At 41.6% G+C, this 14,249-nt stretch overlaps 1 protein-coding gene across 4 annotated transcripts in view; it reads right to left on the bottom strand.

Moving 5' to 3' along the window:
- ARHGAP22 (Rho GTPase activating protein 22) overlaps nt 1-7,598 on the bottom strand; it is a 159,781-nt gene extending 152,183 nt beyond the window's left edge. Inside the window, exon 1 of one of the 4 annotated variants that reach the window (XM_061459251.1) lies at nt 7,451-7,598. Coding sequence is in view for 3 of the 4 variants with exons in the window: in XM_061459248.1 (XP_061315232.1) it covers nt 5,063-5,096 (34 nt within the window). In the remaining variant the exon portion in view is untranslated. Of the gene's footprint in view, nt 1-3,295; nt 3,324-5,062; nt 5,663-7,450 lie in introns of those variants that run through there. The other 3 variants (XM_061459248.1, XM_061459250.1, XM_061459249.1) reach the window with 3 other exon arrangements.
- Nucleotides 7,599-14,249: the final 6,651 nt, after the last annotated feature.

Raw genomic sequence — 14,249 nt, 5'->3', positions numbered from 1 at the left:
CTAATCATTTCATGTTTCTGGTACAGAAAAAAAGTTCCTGGAGGCATCCCCCACAATTTCATAACAGTATGTTCATCCTATTATGCTGATGCCTTTCTTTTACTTAAGAAATAAAGTTGCAGGGTTGCATTTATATGTCTAAACTGTTCTTAATTGGCGAGTTCTTATGAAATCAGATACATTCTGATGACAGAAAATGGCCAATGAAAAGTTGTGGAATAAGAAGAAAGGTTAATCCAGTATTTTGTCATGTATACTAAACTTTGGGAAACTTGGTTCAAGCCCGGCACCGCCTTGGACCTCATATGTGGCCTAGGGTTTTCCCTAATCCATGGAATATCACAAGATTTTTCCATTCAGAACTGATAATTTTATGTTAATCCTTTACTTCAGTGGCCACCAATTTACTACCATAGTATCTCAGGACTTAACAATTAAAAATGTATTTATCTTGTACATGCCACAAAATAGCCAGTTCCTTCCATATCCCCAAAAAACTAATATATTCCTATATCCCTTAGCTTTTTGGCAGAATTGACTATATGTGTGCTCTTACAGGACAGCCAGTATGTATCTTTTGGATGGTCCTTGGACCAGAACATATCTTCCTTTAGAGTACTATTTGACAGTTTTCCCTAGATGTACAGATATGGTTATCTTTCCTTTGTCCTGTCACCATTTTTCTTTAAGGTTGTACAAGTCAAAATACATCTTGACACTCCTTTTCTGCTTTCAAATCTGGTTGAATTTAGCCAAGCAACTAAAAAATTGGTAGGACAGAGATTGATAGAGAAATCATGCAATCATATATCCTTACTGCTAAGAAAGCAGTCTAAATATAGGATATTGATGCTCCTGTAACCAAAGACACAGTACTTTCACTAAAAATACAATGACACCATTGCAAAGGCATTGAATATTAAAACCTAGCTGTCGTCACTGCAAGCACATGAAGCTTACGTTGTAAATGTGCATGCTCCCACAGGGTTACAATAGTACTTTACCCTCTTAAAGACCCTCCCAGAAGCATTACTGTATACCATCCTTAGAAATGTTTTAAGTATGCTAAAGCCCACTTTTCATTAAAATTGCATTATGACAAGTTTCAGAGAAGGAAAAAAAAGAGGAATGTAACTCTGTTCTACTACAGCTATGTGAAGGATACCTGAGGTAAAACCAGTTAGCCTGCAGCAGGCTAGCTAGCTAAAATGTCTCCCATCACTTTTCATGCTTCAAGTTTTAAGTAAACAACAGAACAAAAGTTCAGTTATTATGACTGTGAAGAAAATTTTCAACATATTGCAACATATGTATGAGCATGCCATAAATAGAACTAATAGGTCACAGAAGTGCAGACAATTCCATAATGCCCATGGCAGGGGAGGTGGAGCTAGATGGTCTTAAGGACCTTTCCAACCCTAACCATTCTATGATTCTATGTCAGACACACATTTATACAAAGTCCCAGTAAGGAGACAAGGTTTATTCTTAGTACCTATATAGCTGAGACAGACTGTACTGAAGACAGAAATACTGTAAAGAACTTATCACATCAGCAGGCCAACTTTCTTGCTATAGAGGGCAATCCCATCACACTACTTATTAAAAAACCAATGCATAAGCTTGTAGTCAATCCAGTTTCCATTTCGTAGCACATTTAAATACAACTGGGCAGATATAACCTGTTTGAGACTTTTCAAACTAACGAGCAAAAGCTTTGCTTCATTTTTTTCATCTCTTAATAACAGTGAGACAAAAATTCATTCCTTGACACTGATGGCTGTAGTCTGAAAACCTCTTTCCCTGCACTCCATAGTGAAAGTTCTCTTGCCTTCACTCTGGAAGGCAGCATTTCTATGCCCCAGCACATAGAAAGAATGTGAAAATAGAAGTTTTCCGCTGTAGTCACTTATTACGAAATCCCAGACTTGGCCAATTGCTGTACATAAAACAGAGTAGATGAAAAAATAATGCAAAATCCATTCAGGCCTAGCCAAGATGAATGATTTTCCAGAAGGCCCATTAATGCACATTAAGCTTTTCAGCCTGTGAGATTTTAACACCTTCCTAGGCCTTATGAAAACATAATGTACCTCTGAACACACGTTTCTGAATTACAGATGTGAGCTTGCTGATGGAACAGCACAGACTGCATTACACTGACAGTGACTTTAGTAAGGCAAATTATCTTTGTTCTATACTGTACCTTTCACAGATAGTAAGAACTATACCCCAGATGTCAGGATCAATTTCAGATTCGGCATTTTTGAAAGTCTGAATATCTTTAAACCAAGGAGTTTTCTTAAGGACCATCCACAGCAGAGATTTGGAAATACAAGGGGAGCTGATGACGCATTCCTATTTGCACAGATGCAGGAAGCATGAAGCAAAGATATGGACATGCACAAAAGGTGGTTTGAGTAATTCAACCTCAAGAAATCTACACCAAATACATTAATATCTCTAGGTGAACCTTTATTGCTGTCAGGACATGGAGCTGTTGGAACAAGTCCAGAGGAGGGCCACAAGGATGATCAAGGGGCTAGAGCACTTCCAATACAAAGGCTGAGAAAATTTGGGCTGTTCAGCCTGGAGAAGAGAAGGCTGCGTGGAGACCTCATAGCAGCCTTCCAGTATCTGAGGGGGGCCTACAACAATGTTGGAGAGGGACTCTTCATCAGGGGCTGTACCAATAGGACAAGGAGTACTGGGTTAAAACTTAGACAGGGAAGTTCTGGTTAGATATAAGGAAGAAGTTCTTCACTATGAGGGTGGTGAGGCACTGGAACAAGTTGACCAAAAAAGCGGTGAATACTTCATCCTTAGCAGTGTTCAAGGCCAGGTTGGACAGAGACTTTAGGTGACATGGTCTAGTGAGGCATCGCTGCCCATGGCAGGAGGATTGGAACTAGATGATCTTAATGTCCTTTCCAACCCAAATCATTCTATGATTCTATCACAATCGAGTGAAATCACAGGCTATACCTATAGTATCCTTCCTTGTCCCTTTTCTTCATTCTGTGTGCTCAGAGAAGCCACGCTGCCTTCCTTACACAACTAAGCCCTCAATGGCAAAGTTAACAGCCACTACTCTGAGAAGCCACCCAAGCTCATGCAGCAGCTTGCAGCAGATCTGCTGCCCTTATTAATAATGTCAGCAACAGATTCTTGCAGCTTTCTCAATACTTTGCTTGCCTGAATCACCTGAACCTTCACTAGCCATCCCAGCTGAGAGCCCAGGAAGCATGAACTAGCATTTCACATTCAGCTCAGTCTCCCAAGTTGAGATACTTACCTTCAAGAAGCATTCAGCATCTTCAGCACTGCCTGTTTACAGGTCCTGTGAACAAGAGCTCAGAAGAACCTTACAGGATTAGGTCATACTTCGGAACTTTTTTAAGAAGTTACAGGTGTTTTGCCATAGCATTACCAAAGTAGGAAAATTCCCAAAGTTTCAAAAGCCATCAATCCAGGTCTTTTCATGAGTTCTAAATTTACTCAGAAATAAAACTACTATTGGACAATTAATGAACCAAACAGAACAAACCTGAATTACATATAGAGCTGTAAACTGAAATTGAATGACAAAGGTTTTTAATGACAGTTTGTTCCCCATAGCATCATCAGCCAACAGAGATCTAGAATATCTGTCCTGTAACTAGATTTTATTAGATAATAATGTACAACTTAGTCTCTTCCAGATGAATTGAAGAAAGTGGAAGAATGGCAGGCACACAGTTGTGAAAGCCCTCATCCCTCACCCTGACACAGACTTCCTGTACCACTATAGTCGCATCGTTTATAGCCCATCAGAGCTATAACAGCCTGCAGAAATACTGAATAACAAAGATATTAAAGACTGGAAGGAGATTCAACACCCCTTAGAAGAGGGATGGCAAAGAGACAGCACCTACAAAGGACTTTCTGAACTTCTACAAAATTGTGTAACTAAAAATAAGCAGTTACTGACTTTACTGTGGGTGAGGCTGTACATATCTCATCCTGACATCTCCAGATGGCAGAAAGCTTCTTTCCTCCAAGATACTAACAGCTATTTAATGGTCTGTTGGTATTTAAGGACTGTTCAGTGTTTAATACTGCTTTTATATATATCTGATGCAAAGTGACATTCGGCTGGAAGTATCTGTCTTGGAATCACAGCAGCTAGAATCAGTGACACTTTCCCATTTTATAATGCTGTCATGGCTGAAGAAAAACACTGTCTTTACATACTCTTTTGACTGTGTTTGCTTTTGCTCCTAAATGACATTAATCTAACCTCTGTTTCCGATGGGCGGGAAGATATCCCTCTGAGACAGTCATTAGGCTGTGAATGGCAACGATGCTCAACAAATGCCATTTCAAAGGAGGCATTGGTGCTGCAGCAGGAGATCACACAATACAGCTTCAGCCAGAGCATCTCCTCCAGAAGAGCTGGAGTGGAGATACCGGCTGTGCCCAGCCCTAGCTGATGGCTTTACAAACACTGTACACTACACCTCGAGGGTCTGAACAACTGCACAAAGAAGCTGTTGCAAACCCAGGACAGGTTTTCCTTCCTTTCTTTGTCTTGCCCACAGCTCACAGGGTGTTGTTTCCCACCTCCTGCTTCCAGCCCTGGAGAGATAACGTGCTACAGCAAATTGCTTCTCCGAGATGCTGCAGGTAAACTTGTCATAATTGTCTCCAGCTGTTATAATGAATTTCAGCACTACAAACACAGCAATAGCAACCACCACAGAGGCGCAAAGGTTCCCCCGAGTCCCAGGACGGAGTACAGTTTTTTAATTATCGCTGCTGCTCAGCCCTGACATCGCAGACGATGTTAGTGACCACAAGCACAGGTGCTCTCCTCCTCCGCTTCATTCTGCCCGAACCTTTGTAAGCACCGCTCATTCCAGCTGTCTCCCTCCCCTCCCTGGGCCGGCTTCGGGCAGCTGGGCAGCCGCCTCACTGTGCGGGGTGCAGCCGCCGCAGCTCAGGGGATGCACCTTTGGGAAGTTCCCCCGTGCCCGGGGGACGGTCCCTCCGCAGGGCCCGGGTCGCGCGGGAAGGCACTCACCTCTCCTGGCCTGCCTGATCTTGGGGCTCAGCATGCTCCCGCCTGGGCTCGCCGCGGCCGCCAGCCTCAGCGCCCGGCCCCGGCCGCCGCCCCGCGCATCGCCGCGCCAGCCGCTCAAACGCCGCTTCCCTCCACTGCCAGCTCTGGCTCAGGAGCGACGCTTCACACGGGGCTAAATAAACCCTAATGCATTATTTATCCGGCCTCGAATTAATTCCCATCCAAACTAGGCATTAAGTGCCTCGGTAATTACTGTCGATATTTCACTAGCACGCAGACACGAGGGCTGGACCTGGCTCCTTCTGCTAATTGGCCATGCATCAGTGTTATTAATATATCTCAGGGAGCAGGGCTGATCCCGCGCTCCCCCTCAGCATCTTCCTCAGGTCGCGCTCAACAGACGCTTTGACTCGACAGGGATCACATCAGGAGCTGAATCTCTCCAAGCCCGAGCCAAGGGGAAAAGGGCACAAGGCACACTCCGAGAACAGCTTGAGCATCTGATACAGTTGTGCGTTCCAAGAAATACCGAGTGCGCTGGTCCAGAGGGCAGCGGCGTGCTGGGCTTTCTACTGAGCACCGCGTCCCTCCGGGGGATATGCTGGTGAGAGCCGGGGAGCTGAGAGAAAAACGACCTGCTGCTCTCTGCAAGGAAGAAAAATATGTCTTGCCTGCACTGACAGCTTGGCAGGATGGGCACAGAGAAATGTCATCTTTCCACTTTAGCACCCATCATTCTTATTTGTACTCCTTCCTAAGCACTCCCTCACCCCTCCCGGGGGGGGGAGGGGGGGGGGGAAGGCGGGGGAGTCAATGTCTGCAGTCAGTAATAGGGGGAGGAAAGGGCAACCACTTGATGAAATAGTTAGATACTATTAAATATTATCTATAAACAGATGGATGAAAATCTAATCTGAGTAATTGTCACATCCTGCCCCTGGGCTGTTCTTGGCACAACATCCTTCCTCATCATCCCTACCTGCCTAGCAGGTCCTTCTGCAGTTTAGAAAAAGGGGTAAATATTTTCTTAGCAATGTGCATGCCCTGCAGTATCACCTTGCAGGTTTGTATTGCTGAATTGCATTGACAAAAAGCATCTGAGATTGGCAGCTTCCTCCTCTGCCAAGAAGATCCATCATGGAGGCTATACTTCTCAGTGTGCAGGCTGCAGCAATGGCCAAGATGTTTTGGACCTTTAGCTGCTTTAGCTACTGGTAGAACTAGCTGCTTAGAAGTAATTATAAATCTGTGAGTTCATGGTGGCCATCTCACATTTAAGTGCTTATAAATGAGGCTACAAGTGGGATCTGAACTTTGTGTCTGTTCTGAATACATAGGCTCCTATAATTACCTCCCCATTAATCATCTATATTAGGTGGGCTTCAGCACAGTGAAGAGTAGCTAATTGGTGATCTTGTGGCAAACAAACTTAGCAAGTGTCCTGGTACTGTGGATAACCAGCAGGAGCCTTGCCTGAGAGAAGTTATGATTCTACCTTTCTGCCCAACCTCAGCCTCAGAACCATTTAACAGAACCATCTCTCCATATTTTTAGCATTTCTTGTCTGCATTGGTGCTGTTCAAACACATTATTTTGCAGTTTGAGCAGGAAAGCAAAAGGCGTGTACAGTAAAACATAACAAAAGATATAGTTAACTGAATTTTCAATCTCATGGGCAGCGTGGGACATCTCATCCTGCTAAGTCACTTCCCATGAAAGCTTGATTTTCCCACCAAGTCACTTCCCATGAAAGTTTGATTTTTCCACTGGGGAAAGATGTTATATAGGGACCTGTACAAATAATTATCATGTTCATGGATAAAATAACAGCAAAATTCAACACTAAATGCTAACTCTGAGGGTTTTTGGTTAAATAAAAAAAGTATTCAGTGTAACCAGAAATATTCCATTTGATCCTGTTTGAAATGTTTTGCTTTGACGTAAACATTTTCAGCTCTTCCTAAAGCAATTTTCAAAAGAACAACATCATTTAAACGGTTTTTTAGAAGTTGGAAATTTCCTAATTTTTTTTCCAGCTTTAACACAACAGATTGAGACCAGAATTTCCCAGATGTACTCTTTGGGACAAATAAACCATTTGTTGCAGGAAAAAAAAAAAGAAAAAGCTATTAAAAAAACTCCGTCAACTGAGAAAGAAAAAACTAGTCACCTCCAGAAAGCAGCTCCATGCTGGCTGCTCTGCCCTGACAGTTTAAAGAAATACTTTCTGACAGAAACACTGAGATTAGGTCCAAAAGAAAGGTAGCCTAACAAGTGTCTGGAAGGAATGAGACCCTGTGGGAATGTTTAATCTCTCCAGTGTGTGTACTGAACTAGTTAGCCAGAGCAGGATAATTAGGACAATATATCTCAATGGTTTGCGTTTACCTTAATTCTCCTGTGTGTTTCATAGCTCCTTTCCATCCCACGGCTTCTTTTTCAGGGTGTGCGTTCCTCAGCGGTACTGACCCAACAGAAACACAGCCCACAGGGGATCTGCTGGTGGAGCAGAGCTGGTAATACACTTTTCCTGTAGCCCAAGTCAACTCTTCACCTGTGTCCCACACTACTGCCAGCTGCCCCTTCAACACACATACCTAGCAAAAGACATTTTGAACATATATAAATATATATATATAAAGCCTCTGTGTAAAAGGTGTCAGAGCTCAGAGTAGCCTGTGATGATTCAGGAAGGAAAAGAGCTCAAGTAATGGCTGATTTAGATAATTCTCCCTACATCAAGTTTTGTCTGACTCAGATGCTGCTTCTAAATGGCAACAGTATGGAAGCCTTTAATTGCTTGTGAAGGACAGTAATTGCAATCTGAAGAGTACATAAATTAAGTATACTGAAGTTCATCTGGCAGTTCATCTAGGGACAATTTCAGTGCAGTAATTTTTCTTAAAGGAAAGGATTGTAAAGACATGAAAAATGAAGGAGTAAGCTTTGAAAGTTTTGCTTCTAGTGTATTTGCATCAGGTCTCCCCATGGATATGTAATCATGTAGTAGAAAATAAAGGCTGTCCAGCCCAGCCAGGGATATATTAGCCCCATATTTCATTGCTAAATAAAAGTTAGTAAATACAGGGGTGGTAGAACTTGGGAAAACAAAGACACAGTTCAGTGACACCAGTTCTTCTCTCTCACCTAGCAAAGGCACTCTTTGAGGGGAGTTTGAAAATACCCTGATTAAAAATTTTAGAGAGAAATGCAATAAAAGGCACTTAAGGTAGGCTCCCCAGCTTGAGAGTACCTGAAGTTGCGTGCTAAGTCTCAGACAGTCCTTGCATCAGCAGATTAGAGTAATGCCTGCCTGCTGTTTCAGAATACAACTCATTTCTCTTTTCACTATTGAAGCCTAGGGCTATGAGACCAGAAAAAAAACCCTTACATGAATAGGCAGAAGAAGTTACAATGGACTCACAGCAAGCATCAAATTTATTCTTGCATCACAAAGACTACAAAAACATTTATTATGGCCCTGAACTGCATAAATAGCCTTAAGAGCCCTGACTAGCCTCACCTGGCAACCACCCACACCCTCTGTCCATAGGCTTAGAAGTTTCATTTAAGCCCAGGTTTGGACTTTTACTCCTAGTCTAAGTTATCTTGTAGGAGTATTGATCTTTAACTCAGCTATACTGATATATAGATTTGGACTATGGGATGTTTACCCAGCTTGACCTTGTATCTGCCTTGTTGCTGTGTATCTATGTAGTAATTGCCAGATTGGTAGCTTTGGTTCAGACTAATTCTGACTATGACATGTGAGTGATTTTCTTGGCTTGACCCTAGACCTGTTTTCTCATCATGAATGTGCTTAATCTGGACTCTTGATTGAATGTGACTATTGTGTTGAAGTCCTTCTTCCTTACCTCATTCAGGTACTGCGGGAACTACCTACCCTACTGTGCTGTTCCTCCTTTTCCCTTAGGGAGTAAATGGATATTGCTGGTCATCCTATTCCTGAGCTAGGCTAAAGGGGTCCCAGCATGTCAGGCTTCTCAGACAGACTTAAGCTACTGGGCTGTAAGCAGTAAGACTTCGATGACTGACTGATCTGAGGCAAGAGATTCCTGATGATTTGAGATACCAACGTCAAGGTGTGTACCAGTTGTTGGAAATCACTGCTGTCGTGGTTATTGCTCTCTGCTTGTCCAAATCCAGGATGGCACTCTAGCACTAAGTGTCTACAAGGCTAGCAAATAGAAATCAGCTGACTAACCAAGTGCTAGAGAAGCACTACTATTTGTCTTTTATTTGAATCTAAAAATAAATGTGCTCACTAATTATCTGATGCCTGTTTGGAATGTGGAAAGACTCTGCTGTATCTCACAAGTGTTTACCACTGATCGTTAAGCACACATAACGAAGAAAGGTGATATGGCCTAGAGATTAGAAAATTTAAGAGGAGTGGGGAGGTATGCCTCCAGCCTTAATGCCAACTGATTTCCCATGGCTAAAGCAAGATATTCAGTCCCAGTTCCCATTCACCTCCATGCAGTGTTTTGAGACCTGGGATTGGCAAGTGCTATCTAGTTGCAGAGGATGATAATGATAACCAGTTACTGCAGCAGGGACACTCACTGAAGATATGATTCATCTGTTGGTGCCAAGGCTGATGGCTGGAGGCTGTGAAACATGTCAGGTGCTTGAGACGGAAGACTGCGTGGGTCAGTGAAGTTGCTGAATTTGGGGGAGATTGAATGGATCTCTGTTTGCCCAGGCTGTACACACAGCATGTTGTCGCTTACCAATTATTATATTACATATCCTTTTTTCCTCCTCCTCATCTTCTGCTTCCATATGCAGGCCAAGGACTTGTTGTAACTAGATTCTTATATTTTCTTTACTCATCAGCAAGATGCATCTGGATCTAAGCCCAAGATCTAATCACCCTGGACTTTGGCACTATTGAAATCCAGAGACAGTTTATTTAGATTGCAACTTTGGTAACAATCTGTTCCCATTTCTTATAAAATGGAGTTGATGGAAAAGGGTCCAAAGAAACAAGGAGGATGATGGTGTGTATTTTGAGATCAGTAACTGCAGCACCATTGCCTCTGCAAGACTGGTCATAAATTGACAACTTTTCAAGTATCTAATGATAGGAAGGAATTTCAGTTTGACATGACCATTGTTTCCAGGTCAAGAGGTCGCTGGTTAGAACTTCTTGATGATGATGTCATCTGGTTTTCCAGGTGAAAAGGGCCACCGGTCTTTCAGCAGCCAGTAACTAGCCGTCTTATTGACAGCCTGTGGAGATACAGCAAGAAATCTGGAGACTGGAGAGAATTCCCATGTTCTCCTTTCAAGTTGGCCTCTCTAGTACCAGGTAAAAACTTTCTTAAAAGCAACAAATCTTCTATAAATCCAAAGAGTCTAGGCTTCTCTAAGCCTTGAAGATAGTAAGACAAAACATGTTCTTATGTCATACTTAATTGTGTACATATTCTAATCTGTATTAGTCTTTGTGGTATCCTCCTTATTACACCAAAGGCAACACCAGGAACAGAGATAACGTGTCACCTTAAATATCAGAAATTCTTTTGTTATTTCAGTATTCCTAAATATGTCTGCAAACAAAGTTTCCTTTACTAATGAAGGCATAGGGTTATTGAGACAGGGAGGCTCTATGTATTGCACCTCATTTGCCTTTCACAGGGTAAGGAGAAAAATTGCATATGGAATGGATACTAGCTGCATGGACAGCCAATACTTATTTTAAATGGTGTTTAGATAATAGCTTTAATAATGAGGCAGACAGAAATCTTTTTACCTTTGCAATATCTATCTACTGGAGACACCCCCGGGCGGATCAGAAATTTTGAATTAATTGTTTCTGTTCCGTACAAGATCTAGTAGATATTTTCCAATCTGAAGCAGAATGACAATGACACTACAACTTGTCTCATAGCCAGACAAAAATCTGAGTAACATAATTAAAGCAAATACAAATAAATTCTTACCAAATTGTGCTTGGTTTGAAATCTGTTTCACATCTGAGGGGCTACTCGGATGTTTGAGGACTAAGGCACATCACCCACAAGGGTGAGGGACATGTTTAATCTTGCACAGAGGCTAATGGGGAATCTAATAGAAATCCACAACTAGCTAAGGGACAGCTTCAAAAACTATGAAATCAAACTATTCTTGGTAGTGGTAGATGCTAAAGCAAAAGCAATGCCCCCACATTTCAGGTTAGAAACTCAGATTGGAGCTTAGAAAATCTTTTTCACCAGGAGAGTGGTGCAGCACTGGGGCAGATACCCACAAAGTAGGTGAGATATCAGTCTTCAGAGGTTTTCAAGATGGCTAGATTAGTCTGGATTTGGTGCTAGCTCTGCTCCAAACAGAGGGCTGGTCTAAGTAACCTCCAAAGGTAATTTTTGTGAGTCTTTCGAAAAACCTGTTTTCTGATGCTATAACTGTTGGTTGAATGAAATGCTAGTTTTGTCTCCAAACTTTGCCTTACTATCACCTTCACAAAAACTCGTTTCAGAAACTCTGTAAGAAATGAATTCTGATTTTCCCCGTACTTAATTTTCTGATTCTAACACAGAAAAGCATTTAAGGCTTAACTTAAACCATGAGAGACTATTCACATGCTTCATATCAAAATACATGGTTAACTGACCTGCTTGATCAGAATTTATTAGAGTAGTTCATGTTGCTTGGATTCTGCAGTATGTAAATAAAGCATAGAGCCTCAAACTTTAAAGGAAGCTGCATGACTGTCACGGTTAACTGTGCTGTCCAGCCCAGGTCTCCTATTCTAGTTGTGTTATCTACACAGGTATGTATCCAGTTGAGCTTCACATCAGTCTGCTCCCACTGACATCTTCCAGTAAAATCTGCCTGAATTTCTCTGAGATTCCTGGGACAGGTGGGATGTGGAAGCCTGGAGACCTTATTGATTTGTCCGTCATTCATCTGTTCCTCTCTATCCCCAGACCCTCCCTGCACCTTTGAGAACACTGACAGCAATATACCCTATAGTCAGGAGCTGCAGGACCTCATGAATCAGCCACATTAAAATGCGGTAACCTGGGCAATCATTTATCCTAGCTGTCATCTATGGGCTTAGAAGAAATGAGGTCCTTGGTTCAGAGAGGAGATACAGAAATGCATTATTGAAAACTTAAATGCTATCTCTGCAGAATGGATTTTTAAATTTAGTTTCTTATTTATATTTTTTTTTAGTAGCAGGAACCAAAGAGCAATGCATGCATATTTTAAATACTGGGGACTGAGGCTGGCATCCTCAGGAACATATCTCCTCCTGCTGTCTCAGAGAAAAATATAGTCATTTAGGCAGATCTGATTCAAAATGAAACTAAGGTGAAAACTGGAAGCTAGGTGAAAAATGAAGTGAGCTAAAAATTTCGAATGTGCTCTTATTTTAACACTGACCCATTTTTCTTCTGTTTCAAATCTTTTTAAGCAGAGGAGGAGAAAATAATGAAATGAAAATAGACTTGCAATTATTGACTTCTGGCCTTCGGTTTTTGAGGCCCAGGTAATATCTGTGGCTCTGCCATTGGCTGATGTGGCCTTGGGTATGTCACCTCAATTCTTAATGTCACAGTTTCCAGCCTGTGAAATGGAGATTGTAATACTGATCTCTGATAAACTTTTCAAGATGTATGGAAGAAAAACACCCAATAAAATGGGTTTAATAGGAGCAATGTTACTAAGCAAAAATGTGACCTGAAAATTTCTTCCTGTAAATATTTTTGGATCAAATTGTGAAAAGCATTTTTGCTTTTTAAATAATGATGTTGGCATTTCCATGGGTAGGGGAGGGGAGATTTAGGGACCATAGTCTTTTAAAATCATCATTCAGTTTACAGCAGATATAATCCTAATAAAAGTGATCTAAATTTTGGTAATCGGCATCTTGCTTGCAATGATACTTGTTTCTCAGAAGCTGACAACTACTTCTTCCCTTTCTCTACCCCAGTATTAATATATGGGACACACTTATTTGGGCTATCCAACTGTGTATTTATACAAATGTCTGCTCAGAGACAATCTCCTGTGAAAGCTGTCCACTCATAGCAGCTGCAATGTAATGAGTCTGCATAGAAATACTTCATTTGAAAATCATAAATTTGTAGCATAAAAATCTCCTATGGTTCAAATTCTTAGCAAGATAGTTCCTAAGTGTGTGTTCCTCCAGGGAATTTACAGCTTGGGAGAAAAATATGCACCTAAAAGCTGTATATTGCTGGATTTACAGAGACAGACCCAAACTGTTAATTAAAGTTGTATGAATAGGGTTTTTTTGTTTGCATGTTTAAAACCAACCAAATAATCCTCTACAAATTATTAACTTCCCACAAATGACACTTATTTCAGGATAATCTGTTTCATATAGTCATAGAATAATTTGGGTTGGAAGTGACCTTCAGAAGTTATCTAGTGCAACCATCCTGCACTTAGCAGGAACATCTTGAACTGGATCAGGTTGCCCAGAACCATACCCAACCTGGCCTTGAACGTCTCTAGGGACGGCACATCTACCACCTCTCTGGGCAGCTTTCAGCTTCACTCATCTTTTTGTTCAATGTTTAAATGAAAAATGCTTTTTCAAAACAAAACATCAACGAGTTTAATTTTAGAAGTATTGAAAAATCCTCTTCTATTAAATATCCCTTATTTTTTTTCTTTGCCAAAGCTGACCCATTTCACAAGTAATTTGCTTTCCCCTGAAAGTCCATTCTTCATTCACAATCTTTTATCTCCTCTGCTACATGCTGACACCTTTGTAATCTGTACACCTAGAGTAAGAGGCTCAAAGTAGACCACTGTTTTCTAAGTGGCTTCTCTGCTGGGTGCCCAAGAGAAACCTATCCATTCCAGAGACTGGTGGGAGTCTGCAAATATCATCCTGTAAATGCTCAAATTGCTGAAAGTAAATAAACAGGAAAGTAAGTCGTTATCTTTTGTGCTACGATACTCTCCTGTATCATTTAAGATGGACTGAGGAAAAGGAACAGAAGCTGCTAACCATGACAGTGAACTGCATACCTGCAGCTGCGTAGGATTTTTGCTGCCTCATGCAACAGCAGACCTCGACAGCCCTTCTGTCGTACTGCCACCTGGTGACACTCGGGGAGGAAAGTGCCAACACAGAAAATGCACTGAATTAAGACGGCTCGTGTGACTGCTGAGATCCCCAAGC

This window comes from Pezoporus flaviventris, unplaced genomic scaffold (genome assembly GCF_033815535.1).
Source record: "Pezoporus flaviventris isolate CSIRO_AGI_PZ_B2104156 unplaced genomic scaffold, CSIRO_AGI_Pfla_v1 ptg000029l, whole genome shotgun sequence".
NCBI lineage: Eukaryota > Metazoa > Chordata > Aves > Psittaciformes > Psittacidae > Pezoporus > Pezoporus flaviventris.
The sequence above is the reverse complement of the archived record's forward strand: the minus strand, read 5'-3'. Positions and strand labels throughout refer to the sequence as shown.